The following is a 19,871-nucleotide window of genomic DNA, read 5'->3' on the forward strand; positions in this document are numbered from 1 at the left end:
AGATGCAATTTTGTCCTCTGAGGAGACCTTAGGAATAAAAGAAGAGTTGCACACATATGGCAGTGTGTTACATCCACAGTTTCTGACACAAAATTGTTTTGCATCACTTTTTGAGACAGAAATTAAGAGTGCTTTCAGGTTAGAAGATAAAAGGAAAATAACTAATAAATATATACTCTATTTTGGAATATGGGCTCAGGGTAAGAGAAGTAGTTCTTCATCTACTGAGTCTCAGTAATGTGATGATCTCTTCAGAATCACTTCTTGCAGCATCATTCATTTGTCAGCCTAATGGTGTCTAGGGCAGTAGCTCTTCTCCAAAATAAGAGAACCCTTTAAATTCTTCTTGATTGATTTGTTTTATAATTGCCTCATCCACTAGTGTTAATACTGGTTCTTCTCGTGTAAAGTCTTGATCAAAGTTATTTACATCCCTTTTGGTTTTCTGAGAAGAAAAATACAAATAAGGTGAATAGTAAAACAGCACAGTAAAATAAAAGGTACCCTCCCTCTTCTCCATTCCCCCTCCCCACCTCCCCGCACCCTGTGCCCCCCAAAGACTGAATTTTCTGGAATGATTGAAATAAAAGAGGAGCTACTTCACACAAAGAATAAAAGACGTATGAGGGAAGCTACAGGAGCAAATACTATAAATGAGTTCAGGAGAGGCCACAGAAGCAGTACTATAAATGAGTTTCCAGGGACTCACGGGTCTTTGACAGGTGAAGGAACAGCAGTATGATGGTAAAGCAGGAAGCTGAGATTAGGACTAGTTTAAAAAAGCCTTTGGCATAGTAGGTAGTATGACTGTTTCCTATTAGATTTGAACATAATAATACCTAATTTCAGAGGCACAGAGTGAACTGATTTAATTGTTTTCCCCATAATATAGACTAATGTTTCAAATCTAAGCTAACTGCTTCTTTATATCTGGCTATACTCAGCTTTAAAACCAGATGTAGACCTTGCCACAGCTCTCAGTCTAAAATCCTCGAACTCCACACAGGCCACTCAGATTTCCTAATGCAGTCAAATGCCATTCAGAGCACCACAGATTTCCCCATTGAAGTCTAAAGCATCTTGTCCTTTCAGTGAAGTTGGGCCAAAAACGTGCAAATCTACATGCTCTGGCTGGGATGAGACATTAAATAAAGATGGACTTGGGGTGGCCAACTCGATGTTCTTCAGGGCACTCACAACAGTGACCATCTTTGACCATATATTACGTGTAAAAAAACCCAAGGCTACAGAGAAAACATTCCCCATGAGACTTGCATTGTTCATGTTTTCCATGTTAGCAGCATATTTCAAGCATGTTGGAACAAACATTTTCCTCTATGCTGTCTCCTTCCTCTTTGTTTCATGAAATCCAATAGTTACCTAAATAAAAACATTGAGAAACTAGCTTTGTGTTCACCCTGCACATCTGAGATAAGGATGATGCCAGAAATAAAACAGTTATTCGACTTGCAAAGTAAAATGATAAAAACATAAAGTGAAATATCATAAAGTACATTAATGATTCTTTCAATGTAGGCTAATTTTCCTATTTTTATATATATATAAAAATAAAAATATAAATATGTATTTTCTTCATCACCTCTACTAAAGTATTAAAACAGATAAGTTATCTCTCTTACAATTGTAACAAGATTGTAGCAACCTTCACCTACATTCCTTGTAAGAACTTTACAGATGTAGGAAAAAAAAGAGGTCTGTATAGGTTCAAGACATTGTCAGTTGTAAACCAAGTACTTTCTAAGTGCAGACAAACAAAAATCCACATCCTCCATCTAAAAAAATTCCACTAAAAGGAAAGGAATGTGGACTTTATTAATAAACACACATATATATATATGTTTCTTTACATTGTTTACATTTGTAATATTTACTTCATACATAAGGAGTGGACATAAAGCATATGTGACCTGTATGTTCTGAACTGCATGAAGCCATGAGGGATATGGCTTTGGGCTTTATGTTTTTTCTTCCCCAGTGATTTGGGCAAATATTGCAAAACAAGAATGAAATTCCATATGAATTTTTAAATGCATTACATTCCAAATACATCTACACTCTTCTTGCTCCTCACAGTTCTACTGTTGAAGTATTTTACCACATTCATACAATGAGTTTGCTACAGGAATAGTCATCAAACCACAAGAAGGTAAGTGAATGTTTGTAGAAGATAGAATTCAAATTCAGAACTGTAATTCTGTGCAAGAGAACTGTGACTACACTCATACTTTAACCACCAGCTATCCAGGGCAAATAAACAAACTCTGGACTAGTTGAGAGCAAATACAATATATATTATTTTCAGGGTTTCATATTGAATGTATTTGTGAAAGCAGTTATTTCCCTGCTGAAATTAAAAGAATAAGATGACAAATCCCTCAAAGTCTGTGAAGGGCAATTATTTCCCCATAGCTACTTTTCCCATAAAACCATCACTAAGATTTATGATGGTGTTAGGTGGAAAAGAGTGCAGATGAGTACATTTGAAAAACCATCCCAACATCAGTGTACCTAAATGCTACTGATTAAAAGGAATTGTACTTCCAGTAGAACTACATATTCCAAACACGTCTGAAACAACAACCAACAGTATTTGCTTAGATTTAAAAGCTTAATCATGTCTTATATTGTGCCTTCAAGACCAAAGAAGGAAATACTAGTTCTTACTTTCTCAGATTTACAAACAATGCAATGTATTTCTGACAACACACATGGAAATCACCCTATTTATTCACAGAAGAAGCATGGAGAAATACAAGATTGCAAGCATATGCCAGCAAGCCTCTAACTAACCAGCTGATGAAATGAGATTAAATAGATCACAGGGAACAAAAGTGAGCAGATTGAGTCATACAAAACAAAAGGTAGAGTTCATAAGTGCTTCTTTTCAACAAAAGGGTTTGAGAAACCCTCCGTAGCAACTTAGGCACTTTCTTCCTGAAGCTATGACTATTACGCAAGGCCTCATCTGCTAAGATAAAACAGGTCTGGTCACATTTCAGCTACTATTGCTATTTTAATGTACTTGAACTGTTAATAGCCTGTAGGCCAACAGCATGAACTAATGTTTAGTTGCAGCATGAGGACTCAGGGTGAAGGTATGAAGGGCTGTGGCTGACTCCTAGCAGAGAAGTTGAGAAAAGAAGGAAGATCTGCAAAAATAAGAAGAGTACATGAAGCAAGCAGAACGTGGCTATTATCCAACTTTGAGCATCAAAAAAATCATAAAGAAAAAAGGAAAAATATTGAGACTGACTGGCAAATGGATCATTAAAAATGCAGTAATTAAATGGGTGAGATTCTGTTTATTTAGTCTGCAGCTCCTGAGACTTTGGGACACATTTTTTTATGACTTTTCAAAATTTTTTCCAGGTATGACTTCGGTTTCAGCTAACTGAAGATACTAGGGTAATTAGAGAAAACTGAACCCTCAAAACCACAGGTGTACACCCAAACACACAGAATTTTGGTTATGTTACTTTTTTTTTACTTATGTTACATTTTTTTTCTCTGTAGACCACCCAAACACCTGGTGTTCACCACGTGTCAATGCTACTCAAGGGTAGAGGCACTGAAGATAACCAGGAGCTTCCAACAACAGGTGCCAAATTCCCCTCTGCATTGAAATCACTCTGCTGTAGGCTAAGAGCAGCAGCATTGCCATGACACTTGTAATGCCTAAAAATGTCATAACTCCACTTCTAAATTTCATCTGAAGGATGGCTTCTTCACCTGCACAGTACCTTTTGTAGTGACTCATTACCTCTTGTACAGGAAATGTGCTGGATAGTTGATCTTGTTTTTTTATCCCAGCAGTGTAAATGTTTCATAGGTCTCCCATCTGAGCACTGACCCAGTGTGACCTGTTTATGCTAGGAGATATGGTGAATTTGCTTCATGTGGATGCTACAGTCTGATTATATGTAACACTTATGCTATAGAAATAGAATCCCTTGAATCAATAAATATTAATATGGCCTTTTACCAATGAAGGATGACAATTTTTAAGTCAAAGTCTATTCAAGGATTACCACTTCTGTTTGAAGAGCTACAGATATTAGAAATTTTAAAAGATTTAATCAGCTTTCCTAATTGGCCTGTACAACTTTGGATAAAGGGGTGTTGCTTTATGAGTCAAAGCCCTTTTTTTCTTAAATTTCTCCATATAATTACTAAAAGATTAAAATATGCTATTAATAAGCACACATTAAACAGTGGGTTTTTGAACTGTTGTATTTTCGTTACCATTTAAGAAAAGAAATAAATTTTCTAATCTTGTCATAGACTCAAGCGTAAAAAACACTCCAAAACATGCTTGTTCAGTTTGTCAAGGACCTTGCCTGTTAATGATTACTAAATGATAGTGTGTGAATTCCAACAGTGAAAAAAGAAATCTAAGTTGATGTTCTTACCACTAAAAATACATTAACAAAGTTAGACTTTGTCATTCCTTCCATTAATCACATGAACCAAATATGTATGACAGGTACCTTTAGTATTGAAAAGCCACAGAAATCCTTGCAAAAATGCACTTGACACTGGGTGTTCCAAACTTGGGCACCTTATTAGCTGTGTCATGATGCCAAGAGATGCAGTGGACTCTCTTCTGTCTAATAAGAATTAATTAATTCTCCAGTTTGGAGGCATTAAATACTTCATTATTTATTTTCATTTAATTTGCTGAAAACCACTGAAACTGTTTCATGTCCTTTGAAAGCTCAATGGCTTCACTAAATTTGGTTCTAACTGTCCAGTGGATTCAAAGGCTTCTGAAAACGGATGAAAGAAAGATGAAGTGGTGGCTAGAGAACACTGCCACAAAAGCCTAAGTTTTGTACTTTAGGCTGATTTCCCTATAAATTCACAATATGCTCTTTAAATGTAGCTATAGGAATCCTCTTTTAATCAATTAATAGAGTTCTGCTCAGTTTAGCCATGTGAGAAGCTAATCCAGAACAGGCAGCCAATACAAGTAAGTGAGGCCAGAAATTATCATTTTAACAACGAAACGATACGTTGAAAGAAGAAAGAAAAAAAGTTCTGATATTATCCAGTAAATGGACATTTTGACATAAAATATATACAAAACTCATTCATGGTTTTCATAGTATGAGATAGTGTCTACACAGAAATGCAGATTAGCTTTTCTACATTACTGATTGAAACATAGCTTTCACTTTACTCCACTGCAGTTTTCTGTCAATAGCAATCGTTGATACCTCTTCAAGTACTTGCAAGTCCACAAGGAAATCCTGGAGTTTGTCATTTGTATGGGGAGCTTTACCAGTGGCCCTTTCAGCAGCGCATCAAACACGTGACAGGCACATTGAATCTGGGCAGGAAGCTGTGCAGCTTTTGGTGTGTGGCTACAGGGGTAGGGGACAGCAGTGCATTACGAACAGGACATGTAGCAAGAGTTGCACCCTGTCATATGGTATCATTTTACCCAGAATTTTGTTTCAGTAAGAAATAAATGACACACACACACACACGTTTGACAGTTTCATTATGGAGAAATTCTTAGGTCAGGATGATTAGAGTTTAAATATGTTGTATTTATCTGGTTACTGATCAGATTTTCAGATTATTTTGTTCAAGACAAATGGAAACTCAAGGCATAAAACTGGTTAGAAGTAGAAGGTTATGTGGCTAACTCTCATATCATTGTCCTCTCATTGACCTCTCCTTATTATAACAAAAAACAGAACAGGCAAACACTTTGCCCCAATGACTGGATCTCTTTTCATAAAGGTGTAGTAGTTTCTAAAAGCTGAACCAACTCTAATGAGCACTCATTTTGACACAAAATTTCTTCTATATACATAGAAATTCAGTATGAATACTGTGAAAGAAACAGGCTGAGAAGCAGGACACTTCAGGCCTGTTTTTCTGTTTATGTGATGTCTCTCAGAGTATTTACACGCCTTGAGAATCTGCATCAGTACTGGAAATATTTCCTAGCATGCCTTATTTCAGAAGATATGAAATAAATATATGTTATCAAAATAAATCTACATGCTATTAGTTTTAAAAGCATGTTATTTGTTCTATTCACACGTGCAAGAGTTACAACAGATCAGCCATGAACTACAGCATATTCAATGGAAGGTTTTGATGATAAAGTGTTTTGAATCCAAGTATTTTTTACAAGTATACCAGCATCTGTAACTTTCAAGCAGAGGGGCAGATTTTGTCCTCCTAGACTATGCTTCATTAGATGCAAAGAACATCAAACTAAGAGGAAGAGGTAGGAAACCTTCGCTCTCCACCCCCCCAGATGTTAACAAAGAGTGAAGCAGTATTTGAAAAACATGCCAAACTATGCAGTCCATAATTTAATCTGTTATGGAAGTACACAGATATTTAATAAACATGAAGCTAATTCACAGGATTTTACACTGAAACAGTATGTTTCCTAGGAATGTGAAATGGACCAAACAGGAAGGAGGACTAGCCTAAACATTTAGTGGGTACAAGCATTTAATATCTACATACCCAGTATGCCCAGTATGGCTTTTAGTAGCTAATTTTTGGACAGCCTTTCTCCTGCCCTATATGTATCCCCAAACCACCATAAGAAAAAACAAACAACAAGGCAAATAAAATCACAGCTCTGCAGGTTCACTGGCAACCACCCTGTGTTTGCAGTTTGGGCAATAATTCTCTCTCAGAAGCTGCTTTAAAACCACTGTCCCCTATGGCCACAGGTGGGTATGGTCTTAGCACACAGCTGTATATACCAGAGTATATGCTTTGTTCACAGCCTGACTGCTAAAGCACAACAGTTATCTCTGTGTAAAACATCAATGGAGATAGATTTCACAGGACCCACAGGAGAGGTCAACACTACGGCTTCCCACCTCAGTCTTTTATCTTCAAGATCCATCTTGTACACCTTATCAGGGTTTGCTTCCATTAGGACTTAATAACAACATAACCACTGCACATAAACTATGCTATGTTGGAATATATGCAATTTTTAGAGTGAAAAGTATTGCAAGGGAAGAGTGCCAACTCCTGAATTTCTACACTTTATTTTTCCCTTATGGTAGGTTTCTTTGAGGGTTTAAATACATAGGAAACAATTTTATATTCCTTCTTGGGATGGGGATGAAATATGAGAATAGAGAGTAATGGAACAATCTTAGGAAAGCAGCCTTCATCTGCACAATGCAATTCATGTTGCAAATTTTATGATCCACTGTGCAGCACAGATTTTATATATGTGCCTCTCTTAATTCACATTATATTGGTATGGCAGTGCACTCAAACCCCCTCTCCCCCCCCCCCCCGTCCCCCCCCCCCCAAAGATAGGATGGGGGGGAAACAGAGCTGATGGTTATCGGTTCTAGCCTTTGTCTGCTGACAAAAATTACTTGGCTGGATAAAACAGGTGAGCTGCAGAGCATGAGGCTCTTCTCTCTCGGGTTTTTGCCCACCACACACAAGGAATATAAGCAGCAAAGCAGTTCAGAATACCGAACCTTTATAATCATTAATAACTTTTGTATATAGTTACATAGGAGACAGAGCCAAATTAATAAGTAATTTATATTTTATTAATTTCTTGCCTCATTATCCTTTATTTATAACAATTAGCAAGCCTCCATTGATGTCCTCAACTGCTTTAAGGTCACAATCACCAGTGTCACCCCCCTTACACCCTGAAACACATCGAAGAATAGTCCATTTTTGGTTGTGTACTCCTGAAATTGCATTTTAACCATTGTTACAGCACATTACAGTAGTCAGGGTAGGTGCATCTGTTACACGCTAAACCTCCTGCTGTTGAATGCTCAAATACAGGCGTAGAAGCCTTTTTGTCTTTCTGACCAGTAGCACTTTAGAACAAAGGGCTGTCTGTACCAGGAAAATACAGTCAACTTGCAAAGAAGATAAAAAGTGATGCAGGAGAGTTGGCAAGTTTAGGGCACACATCCCTAGAACTCCACCTCACAAATCACTGTAAAATTACCCAAATAGAGACAGCTGAGATATCCAACCAGATTTCTTTTGAAAAAGAAAAAAAAAATCACTTTGCTTTATATTCTTTAAGAAGTCACAGAGACAAGGAACAAATTAAGGAGACTGATGCTAGTGAATAGGGGAATGATGTAATGAAATATTTCAAGACTTCTGTCTCTGCCATCTATCCTGAATAGTTACTGACCAACTGACATTCCAATGTTTTATTCTGCATACAGTCACCTATTCCACTTGATTACAGTGAGTAACACATCATGGAAATTTTCCTGAATGTGTTATGAAATGATAAATATATAGCACTGTCTTTGTGATTCCAAGCTCCTCCTCTACTGAGGAGGCATGGACATGTACATTGTGATACAATGGACACAAAGAAACAACACAACATGGAAGGTAATAGTAAGCATGTACAGTGGAAGTATCATTCCAAGGCTCAGTCACACACTAGAATGGTTTGTGCTATAGGCTGTAGACCGGGAATGCTACAGAGTTTTTGGCAAGACTGCCTTCTTCAAAGCATTTTGGGAAACTTACACTCTTTGGTGATGGTCATTAGCTCATTAAAAATAAAGCTTTCAGGTTAAAATGGATGATGCATAATGTGACAGGCTTTCATACAGAGAAACAGTATAGCAGATCTCACTTTATGTAAGTGGAGAAGGCTGCACAGCAAAGGTTTAATTCTAGGACTATTGAATTGTTAGAGATCACATTTTGAAATCAAATGTTTATTTTTAAGCCTTTGCAAAGACAGATTAAAATAAAGATCTATGTGAGTTTTTAGAAAGCAGGTGAAGCTGTTTCGTTGGGTGTTTTTTGTTTTGTTTTTAAATTAATGGACATACTCATACAAATTGTAGACTAAATTACAAAACAAAACAAGAACAAAACAAAGAAACAAACAAAGGCATTGCACAATTACCTATGATACTACTACTACTACTACTTCTGCATCTCAATATACTCCTTTCTACATTTCCTCCAGACACCGAAACTGCTTTTTTGGAACAGCTTTATTAACAGAGCACAGTAAGACATAGCAGAGTTTGTAGTGACACTCATTTCTTTCTTGGTTCTGCTACCAATTTTCTTTGAACTGGAGTAATTTTCTCCCCACTGTGCATCTAATTTATTTCTATTCTTGTTCTCCTAAACAGGGATTGTGATCTCTCTGTCTATAATTATCTATGATCTCTTCATTGTCTCTTCCTTACATGACTTTTTTCCTAGCAGGAACCTTGTCTTGCTGGGAACTTGAGCTGTTATTGCAGACCTGAGGGCACAAATCCAGTTTCTCTTTCTTCTTTTTCTTGTCAAATATAAACACAATCCTTCAGAGCGTCATGGGCAGTCAACTCTTTAACTCCTATTTCCTTAACATTTAAAGATGTCTTCCCTGTTCTGCTGCTGAAGTGTCCACATCAGCTGCTTCAGTCTACCATCTGCTTATTAGCGCATAAATCAAATGAATTAAGTATGGCACTACTATGCTGAACTGTAAACATTTGTATCGACAATTTTTTGCTGTTCATTTCGGATTATCATCCTAGTAAGACACTGTTGTTACCTTTATACTTGCATAGTATACTGCTAATACAAAAGGTCATGCACAAGAAATAGCCCCAAAGTCAAAGCTCTTATACTCTGTGTTCACTGGACTCCAGCTGTGAATGGGACTAGTCACAGATGGGTAGCCCTTGATGAGTTTCCACTTTTTTTTCTGATAAAGTCATCAACACTGTCTGATAAAGAGCCAAATCCTGCTGCTTCTCAAATCACCTGGTGTTTTTCCACTGGCTTTTAGTGACATCAGAAACAGGCTCAACACAGGAATATTATTATCTACATTAATATGAAAATATAATATTTCTCTTTGAGTGCTTAAGAATGTACTATAAGTAACCACGATAAGGTGATTTCACTTAACAGTTTAGATTACTTTTTAAAAATAGCACTGGAGCTTAGAGCATCCAAGAAGTATGATGAAACTTATCTTATTCTGAGGAAGCCCAAAAGAAAAGTAGGAACACTCTGGCTGCTTATCATTCCATCCCAACCACTTTACAATGTACATTTAATGGATGGTTAAATGAACCTAATTATTCAGTATGCTGTAAGACCAAGACTCTACAAAAACAAATAAATACTGCTGGATCTCCAGTACAGAATGAAAAGAAGCATAATAGAAGTTGTTTAACTTGTAAATATTTGGCAACCTGCAGTGCTGGGAAGTAGCTTTCAGACTTCTGTAATTTTAGTGTTGGGATAATCACAGCTAAAATCAGCTGCTGCAAGCACTTGTGCTGAAGAGAATAAAACTCAAAAAAATAAGACTAAATGAATGAGCAAATCCTGAGAAAACAGAATCTTGTTAATCCAAACAAACAACACTGAAATCCCTTTAAAAATACTAGCTCACTAACTCTTGATTTCTCTGAATTGTGATCTAAGCTGCACATAAACTCCTTGAAAGCCATATATTTACACTCTGATCAAATGTAGTGGTTGTACAAAGGGCCAAGCTTGTTGAAGCTTTGGAAACCAATGTCCTTTTTGTTGTTAAGGGAAGAGGCAGAAGTGTTAAGACTTCTCTGCCCTGTCCAGTCACACATTAGAATAATTGGTATGAATTACATAGCAGGCAGTTATGATACTGTTGTTTACAACTGTCTGCTGCAAGCTCAACTGAGAACTCAAACTTAATTGTCATACAAAATCTGATGCCTTTCCACCAGCAGTGACCTGCCTAATGCTTGAACCAGTAGCAGAAAAATGTAACTTTCAGGAACCAGCTGACATAAAATGTTCTAATTCACAGGGCCAGTGTGCAAAAAACGGAGTGTTGGACTTCAACCATTACAGCTGTTCTTCATAAGAAGGCCATTCTGACAAATATAGATTCTTCCCTGTTTCTAAATTATGTTTTTTGCTATACCAGCATTCATCACCAGGGTCTCACTCTCAGAAGAAAGCCCACTGTTTTCCTATGACTGAAACACCTGTGCCAAGTAGGGAATACATAATGTGCAATGTTTAACAATGGTACGTGACCATCTTAGGTCTCAAGATCACTCCTCAGTGTTTTGTCTAAGCAGTAACACTTCATGCAAAAGCATGCAGTATAGCCCCTTGCGTGCCCATCTGCTAAATGCTCATTGCCATGCACTGATGACTGAATGGAAATATATTATGAAACTGAAGGGACACCTCAAGGTTATTAGGCCTAAAAATGGACCTACCTTGACATTTTCCCCATACTGAAGGCCTTACCTTAAAGAGGGACATTCACACTGAAGCAAACTTGAAAAGAGAGAACATTCATACAAAAAGAAATTTACTTGGCCTGTAATTTCCTATGTTCCTTTTGGTGCTACTGAATGATACTGCATTTGACAGGGCTTCTTCCCCACAGTGTAAAGGCAAAGTCATAATTCTGCACGTATGATGACACAATCCACTGTCACAAAAAATAGAGGCGTGCCAAAAACACCCACCAAAATAGTATCATGACTTCCCAACATCAGGTTAAAAAAATCCCTCCTTAAAAAGTAAAAAAATCTTTGCCTGTTAGCAGTCATGTATGAAAACAAATCTGAGATTACAGAACTTATGTTTCAGGCTAATATATTTGAAAGTTTTCTCCAGAAATGTGGTCCCTCTTTAAGGATTCCAGCCATATCTCACAGTAAGCAGACAGTTGCTGCAGCAATTTAAACACACACCTCTCTAATTGAACACATTTTCAGAAGCTGGTCAATGCATGGGGCAGGTGTGGCCTCTGCCTGTTTGCCTGTGCAAACAGGCCAGCTGCACACTCTGGAGGTGCTGATTTGTGTTTACTATTTATTACCCAGTTTCCAAACACTGTGGGTATCTGGCTTGTCATAAGTCATCAACAAAGGGTTGCCAAAATTTTGCCAGTTTTTCACTCCTTTAAGGGAGGGAGGAAAGAAAATTCCCATTGCTTACAGACTTCAATTGTAACTCATAATCACTGGCTAGGGCTAGAATTTCGCATTCGGGAATGATTTTATTTCAAACCCTTGCTGCAGTGCAAAACTGAAATAGGACACATTGCTGGCATCCTTAAGTCAAGACTTAACAAGGGAGTTCAATTTCACAAGGAAACTGCATACAGACAATATGGCTCAGATAATGATAACTAAGGGGGGAGGGACTTCAGTAATGGTTTCTGATTAGAGTTACTGAGAGAGAGGTGCAAATTACTCTAGGAAGTTTGAGATTGAGGATCAAGATGAAATATGTTAACACTGAGGTCTGGTATAACATAGAACACTCTTCCAAGGGAAGTGCTACATGTTCACTTAATTTAAAAGCCAGGCTGATTTTAAACATTTAGTTTTTAACACTTCTCAGTCATACTTCTTTGCTGTCAGTGAACTTTGCATTAAGTATCCTAACATTACCACAGAATGGAAACTGAAGCATGAGAAGGTTAGGTGATGAACTCTGGACCACATCATGAGTTTCAAGAAAAGCTGAACTTATGCATCTTCAGTTCTCAGGTCTCTGGTTTTAGCTACTAGACCAACTCTTTACTCTTGAGAATTCAGAACTGAAGAAAGAACATAAAAATATTCAGAAAACGTTCTCAGTGATGTAACAGTAGGAATGCACAAGGCTGCAAAACAAAGGGGACAGTCACATTAGATGAACTAAATGGGCCCGTGGCAGCTGCTGTTGCTCCATACAGCAAGATACAATGCTGCAACAGGTTATCTTATTTTGTTTCTGATGCTCTTGAAGAAATCATGAATCAAGAAACATGACTGCAGAGAGAATATTAAAATAATGCCTCATTCTGTGATAGCTCAACAAGTAAATAATTGTAATGTGATTATTTTATTAACTTCATCTTCATAAAGCCACACCATGAATGGATTGCCCCAAGCACTGATAAAGCCATTAGCAATAAAACTTTGGCTTAATTGATAAAAATAAATACATATGGCAAACGTCTGCTTTACCAGGCTTTCTATTACCCTCTGGCTCAGAGTTCTTCAGCTTTTTCATGTTGAGGATGTCTTAGACAAAGCCTCGTATTTTCCCACCACCAACATTTACAACAGAGTGGATAAAACCAACAAGTCTCTCTGTTTATGTGCGTGTTTCAAGGGTTGTCAGAGAAAACTTCTTAAAAGGATAGGAATGTGCCTGTGGTGAGACTATCTTCACTGTACAATGCCTAGCAGCTCCCTCCATCTCACAGCTCCTCGCAGCACACTGAGCCACTGTGACCAGCAGCGCAAGAAATATAAGAATAATTTTATTCTGCTGGTCTAATTTTCAGAAACCAAGAAGAAATTTCTTAGATAAATTTCCTCCTATGAGGAGGAGTTGTTCAGTCCTTTTTTGTGGCCTTTACTTAAAGTGGTCTTGTAAGAAAGACTGAGAAACTTTTTAGTAGGGTCTGTTGCAATAGGATAAGGAGTAACACTGATTGCTGGGCTGTTGAACTAGACCTTTAAAGGTCTCTTCCAGCACAAACTATTCGGTGAATCTGTGAAATTGATGCTAATTGAGGCTACCACTGACTTCAGCCAAATGAGTAACAAATTTTGGGCAATGATATTCCCCTGTCTGTTGCAAGTGAAACTGGGATATCATTCACCTTATTCCACTTGTGCATACCTCTCTGAGCTTCAGTGGCTGATGCTAGTGACATACCAGCAGGCCACAAGTTCAGTCTGGAAAGCCTGCTGCTGGGCAGGTGTGCTTTCAGAAATGGCACAAAGAATTTGTTGCAGGAAATATAATAAGGTATGGAGAAGATTGAGGAAAAAGTGAAATATGACAAAATACATCTCTGCTCCATTTTCTCAAATATAAGTCTTGTCAGTCAATAACAACTTGGGACAATAAAAATTTCATCAATACACATTAAAGATGAAATGGCAATCTGATTCAATCACTGGTTTTAATGCATATTTTATTACCTGATATGGGATAGAAAGAATCATCCCATCATTTCACTAAGCGAGATCTACAATACTTATCATCATACCAATGACTTTGGTAAGAAATTAAACTATTGCGCTCTTGTTTTCATTTTTAATGTGGCAAAACCACCTTGAAAATGGAAACAAACAACGTGGGAATAAAATGCCTCCAAGGGATTTCTGACTGGTAACAGTTGCTCTGGAGAAAAGACATCTGTCTGCACTAAAACTGTACTTTCTTGCATGTGCAATTATATATTAACATCTGCATTAAAAGCAGTAGGGAAGTATAATATTATTCAGAAAATTTCAAGACAATCCCTGAAACTGTGAGAAGCAGGTTTTAAGAACAACAGAAATTGCCTTACAGAGACACTGTCAAGGTCACTGCAGCTGATATGTAACAAATATCCTCTTCACAGCTACTCAAAAGTTCACTTGATTTCGACTGCACATGCCCCAGAGCTATTACTTTTCTGCATTGGCTTTACATGGCATAAATCATCAGTACAGTAAACCATGGTGTGTATATACACATAATATTGATTTTGCCACTGAAAAGCCTTATTATTCTGGATTTAAGAAAGGAAGGGGTGGTAGACAATATGCATTATAGGACTAGGCCCCAGTCATATTTTCTATTCCAAATCATTAAGATGGAGAAGCAGCCAAAGATCTTTCACAGCAAGTTTCAGGACCACCACATCTGATTCTGTTGTCTCTACCTAGCACAGTGAGGCAGTCCTGTCATTGCTTAGCAGTCTGAACCTCGGCCACTTGTTTGAGTGCTCCACTCAGGACACTCTTGGAAGCCTTTGGAAAACACAGGTTGGACTTCTGTAATTTCTGTTCCAGGGTGAAAACTGTTAGGAAAGAAATTTCAGCTTCAAAAACATCATTAGAATAATCAAATAATATACAAACAAGAAGGTCATTAATGTTTTATTTGTAGTATAGTAAGGAATATATTTGTGTCATTTGCCTCAGTGAAATTAAAAAAAAAACAAACCACCTCAGAAGTATGGTAAATAAATAGCCATGTAGTGTTTCTTCCAAGTCCAGCTGAGAAATTAAAAATTAATGCTGGCAGAGCTGAGGAGACATACTTGAACTACGGAGATGCACAGGCCTTAGAGTACCATGTAATATAGCTCCTCAGAAAATCTGTTACAGCAGAGAAAGGATAAAAGGTAACAGGAAGCTGGCTGTGCTAACCAAGGAACTCACTTGTTTAAGCATCATTGGAGTAGTGAGGCAGAAGAGAAGCAAGGTTTGTTTCCACATTAGCACCTCCATGACCTCCCTTGGCAGATTATTCCATTTTTTTGATGGGACCTCAGTGTTTGACCATTTTCCCTAATAACTTCACTTGTTGATTGTCAGTATTTTATATTGCGCAGTACTCTTTTGACCAGACCCTTTTTGTTTTGTCTGCCTGTTTTTTTGTTAGTTTTAGTTATTTTTGTTTATGGGTTTTGTTGGGTTTGTTTTCTTTGAAAGTGTGTAAGATCTAGTATTGATAAAATTTCCCCCCTTAGTCATCTTAATGGTTGGTCAGAAAATAGATGAATACTTGTGTAAATATATGCATTCTTGCATGAGCAAAGTTTTGTAAATGCGTGCAAAACTCAGTTTGAAGGCACAAATGACATTATATGCTTCTTTCCCTACACATATATACAAACACATGTCACATGCAAGAATGTCTATTTTCTGACTAATAATCTGGCCTCTCTTCTCATAGCTATTTTCACAGATCTAGGCTCTCCTGAACATAAAATTATTTTTAATCCTCTTTTAATATTACAAGCAATTAAAAAATAATCAACAGACCTGTATCAAAACCAAAAGATGTTAAAACCCAGAAAACACCCCAAACACAGGCATTTGTTATGTTTTTTTCCATAGTCATTCCATAGCTATGGAATAGCTTGTTAATCTGAGTCAATAAATCTCAATGCTACACTCACAATCGAATTTAGAGAAGAATTCTGTATCTAGATTTAAAGTAGACTTCAGCCAATTACTGTTCACCTTCTTCCCTACTTTCCGTATTTTCAAAGTGAAAGCACTGTCTTCTAGCTTGATAAGTATTCAAAATCACCTTTTCAGCATTTGAAATTTATTGCCCTAGATTCCTTTACCATGAATGAAGTTGCATAATTAATATTTATTTGTGTGATCTTTCTCTACAGCTTAGATTAACATCAGACTTTACTTTTCAACTAACGAATTGTTCAGTTTCAAGAGAACAAGTAAAAATTCCAGTATGATCTTGCTCAGTGATTTCCACACAACAATACAATCTGAACAGCTGCAAAATTTATACAGCTGGTACAAAACAGCTGATGGATCATAAACACAATGTAAATACATAAGGTATGTCCTTTCTAAGTGAAAAAAAAGATTATATGTAAAACTTGACAAGACCAGGTCACTAGGGAAGATAGACAGTGCAGACTGAAGACATGAAAATAATATGGATGCCTTTAACAGACTACGTATTATCTAAGTTCACCACCATAAGAAAAAAAGAGTTCAGGAAAAAACCAAGCATACAGAACTAATACACTGTGGGAACAAAATTTTGTAGAATAAAGAAAGTTGGTATATATAATGTGGAAAAGAAATTGTACACAACATTATAGAAGGAGCCTGAAGAAAAATGAGAAAAGGTGTAAATAAAGATGTATAAAATCACCCTAAAAATTGTTAAAGAGCAAGCAGCTGTTTTGAACATTTTACAAAGGACTGCCCTAAAATAACCTGAAATCTCTAGTAAAACTGAAATATCCAACAAAATATCATCAAAAGAAGCAGAAAAGGAGGAAATGAACAAAACAACAGGAATTAATAAAATAGGAATGGCTTTACAATGGTAAGATCAGTGAAATAATTACCAGAGAGAGAAAGCAGCTGCACTGAGATGGTAAAAGGTATTTACATCAGCAATGAATAAAAGGATATGACATAATAAATAATTCCTAAGAAGGACTGCCAGAGCAGGAATATTTACAAAAGTTATAAAGGTAAAAATATCTACTGTCAAAGGGACCACGCACCTCAATGGTGAAAGGAAAACAGCCAATAAACAGGCTAGAAGTGAGGAACCTGGGACTTACTAGATGCAGTATTTTGGAACCTGATTTGATAACTCAGTAAAGCAACAAAAAATTACTGTGAGGTGAAAGGCCAAATACTTATAAGAGCAGGAAAAGAGCTACACACTACTCAGAAAAACACTAATTCAGGCTGTCTGCTGCTATCCAGGGGCTGTGGAAACTGACTAGAGAGCAAGTAGCTACAGTATAAAATAGGCTTCAGATAGATAGCAACAGGGTTGGTTTGGGTTTTACACTTGCTGTGGCAGTGCAAATACTTGTTAAGTCAGCTCAGGCACTAGGTGTAACTTGGCCATGACACCAGAGCAGAGCTGGGTAACAGGGTAAGTGAGCTGGCTTGTCCACAGCTGGCTGCACCTTTCCCAGGAGAGGAGCTGGATCAGGCATCCACACGACTAGGTTTCCATCCTCCAAGAAATGTATAAAGAAAAACTTCCCTGAACATTAACACTGTATCTTGTGAACTGTTACTCCTAGAGGGATGTTCACAAGGGCTTTCACTTACAGATGACAACCCCTTTGGGCTCTTTCTACATAGCTACAGAGCAAGAAAGAGACTTCACCAAGGATGGACCCAGAGCTCTCAACGGGCAGCCCCTCTTTCAGCACCTACACAAGGCATTTGGGAAAATGCAATATACTGTACTAGAGGTAAATGTGTTAAACGCAACAGACAGCAATTCTGTGATGACAGAAGGGGCTTTCTCCACTTCTAAGCTTAAGTTAGGTTTAGTTTTGAGCCCAAAGTTTTGTTCCTTTTATTTTATTTTTATTTAATACTTTTGTATACTATCTAAAGAAGAAACAAACAAGTACCTTTATCCTATTTACAGGTAAATCAAACACTATAATTAGGAATGTGCAAAGTCAAAGGATGCAAAACAATCTTAGTGGATTAATCAAAAGATTATTCTCTTGTACTGTTCAAGCACAAAATTAACCATACACATTGTAGGCTGAAAAGTTGACATTTGGTGAACTGTAAGTACTTTTATCCAGAGGAAGACAAGTAAAGCATTTTTGCTTGGCTTTTATACTTTCTGCATGTAGGCCGGCTATTTGCATATTTTTTGTTACTTCAAAATAGAATGACTTGATTATTGCCTAGTAAAACTTTATGTCAATTTATATAATCATGATACATATTTCTTTCTCCCAGGAAGCTGTTTTTTTCTTTTTCCAAGTATCTTCAGAGAAAATATTAATCAGAAACTCTTCTGTCTTTCTACAAAATCCAGTGGCCATCAGCCACACAGGACTATAGCAAAGTTCACACAGAAAGTACAGACAGTACATACCCAATTGAAACAATCTCTTCCAATCAAAGCATCTTTAGGAGCATAGGAAAATAATTAAAACAGGGCCTTGAAACCCTGTTTTATGTTGGCTATGAACATCTTCCTGTGCATTAAATCTACTCCTGACACTTACCTTCACAGAAACAATGCCAATCTTTTCAGTGCAGTTTTTACACTACTATTTCAACCCCCCCAAAAACAAGTAATCTGGTATCTCGGAAAAGCTAAACAATTAGAATCGCAAAATCAAGTTTTCTCTGAATGTTAGGCAAACTGCTACTTACAATCCGAGGTTTGAAGGGTGGTTTGATTTTCCTTTGTTCTAGAAGAACCCAGTCAATTTCTTTGAAAAACGGATGTTGCTTAATCGCGTCTTCCCCATTCTGCGATGCTACACAGCCAAGTCGTTTATTTGGATTTTTTGTCATGAACTACAGGGTAGAGGAGGGAGAGGAAAAAATGTTAAAACATGAATGGCAATGACTGTAAACCATTTGCAGTTCAATTATTCCTTACGATACCTATAGCCTAGTTTTTAGAGACTGTTCCTTTTTAGAAGGCTATTTTTTATGTGCCAGCAACAAGGATGGCCCTCTGAATTTCAGAGGTTACAGTCAAAACTAGAAGCTTCAGAGGCTCTGAAGTGGAGGTTTCCTGTAGGAAGTTCTTTCAGCTGACTGCTGAGATCTTCTAATTTCATCTGGCTGGGAGTGCTACAGGAATAGATTCTCTTTCAGCTTTTCTAGTTCCAGCTTTGGCCAAAAATACTGAAGGAAAGAAGAAAATATTAACCGCTCTAGAAACACTTTCAAATAGATGGTCAGGATAGCTCCTGTTTTATCTTATTTCCTCTATCTTAACTATTAATTTGGGGGATAGGGGCTACATATTATGCTTACTGTTGCTTATTTTCTTTAGGTACTTAGGTTGCATAATTATACACTATACTGGAACAGACATACAGAAAGCCCTAACCTCCTTACTCTTTTCTAGGATTTTATTCTAACACAAGAAGAGTACTTGCAGTTAAGTGAATTGTAAGCTTCCTGTTCATATCTCCCAAGAAATACATGGGGAGATCAGTACCAGCAGAAAGCTTTCTTTGAGAAACTCCACAACGTAACTTGCACCTTTTCTTTCATCTCTTGTGCACTGTTAGTGGTAGTAACTGATACTAAATGGTCTCCTCTAGTGTGGCAATTTCTGAACTTCTCATTTTTAAACTCTTACTGTCCTTTTCAGCAAAGAGATGTAAAATTGGTACAAAACACTGATGTGGATGATAAAATTTTTTCTGATTTTGCTCTGTTATTTCTTATTTTATTGCTCTACCTATTTCCTAATGTGTGTCCACACAGAATCCTTGCAATTCAAGTATCAATGAATGCTATTCTTATACACACATTCACACTCCTGTTATACAATTATCCCAAGCTTTGCTATAACTTCACATTTGGCCATTTTTATAACATTTTTTAGATTAAAAA

The 19,871-nt window shown here is 37.1% G+C and overlaps 1 protein-coding gene across 1 annotated transcript in view; it reads right to left on the reverse strand.

The window, feature by feature from the left end:
• Window positions 1-298: 298 nt before the first annotated feature.
• The window catches only part of PRKCE (protein kinase C epsilon), a 291,359-nt gene continuing 271,786 nt past the window's right edge, over window positions 299-19,871 (reverse strand). Inside the window, exons 14-15 of the mRNA XM_054399123.1 lie at window positions 18,669-18,815; window positions 299-445 (exon numbers count right to left, since the gene is read on the reverse strand). Coding sequence (XP_054255098.1) covers window positions 299-445; window positions 18,669-18,815 — 294 coding nt within the window. The remainder of the gene's footprint in view (window positions 446-18,668; window positions 18,816-19,871) is intronic.

Source organism: Indicator indicator, chromosome 2 (genome assembly GCF_027791375.1).
Source record: "Indicator indicator isolate 239-I01 chromosome 2, UM_Iind_1.1, whole genome shotgun sequence".
NCBI lineage: Eukaryota > Metazoa > Chordata > Aves > Piciformes > Indicatoridae > Indicator > Indicator indicator.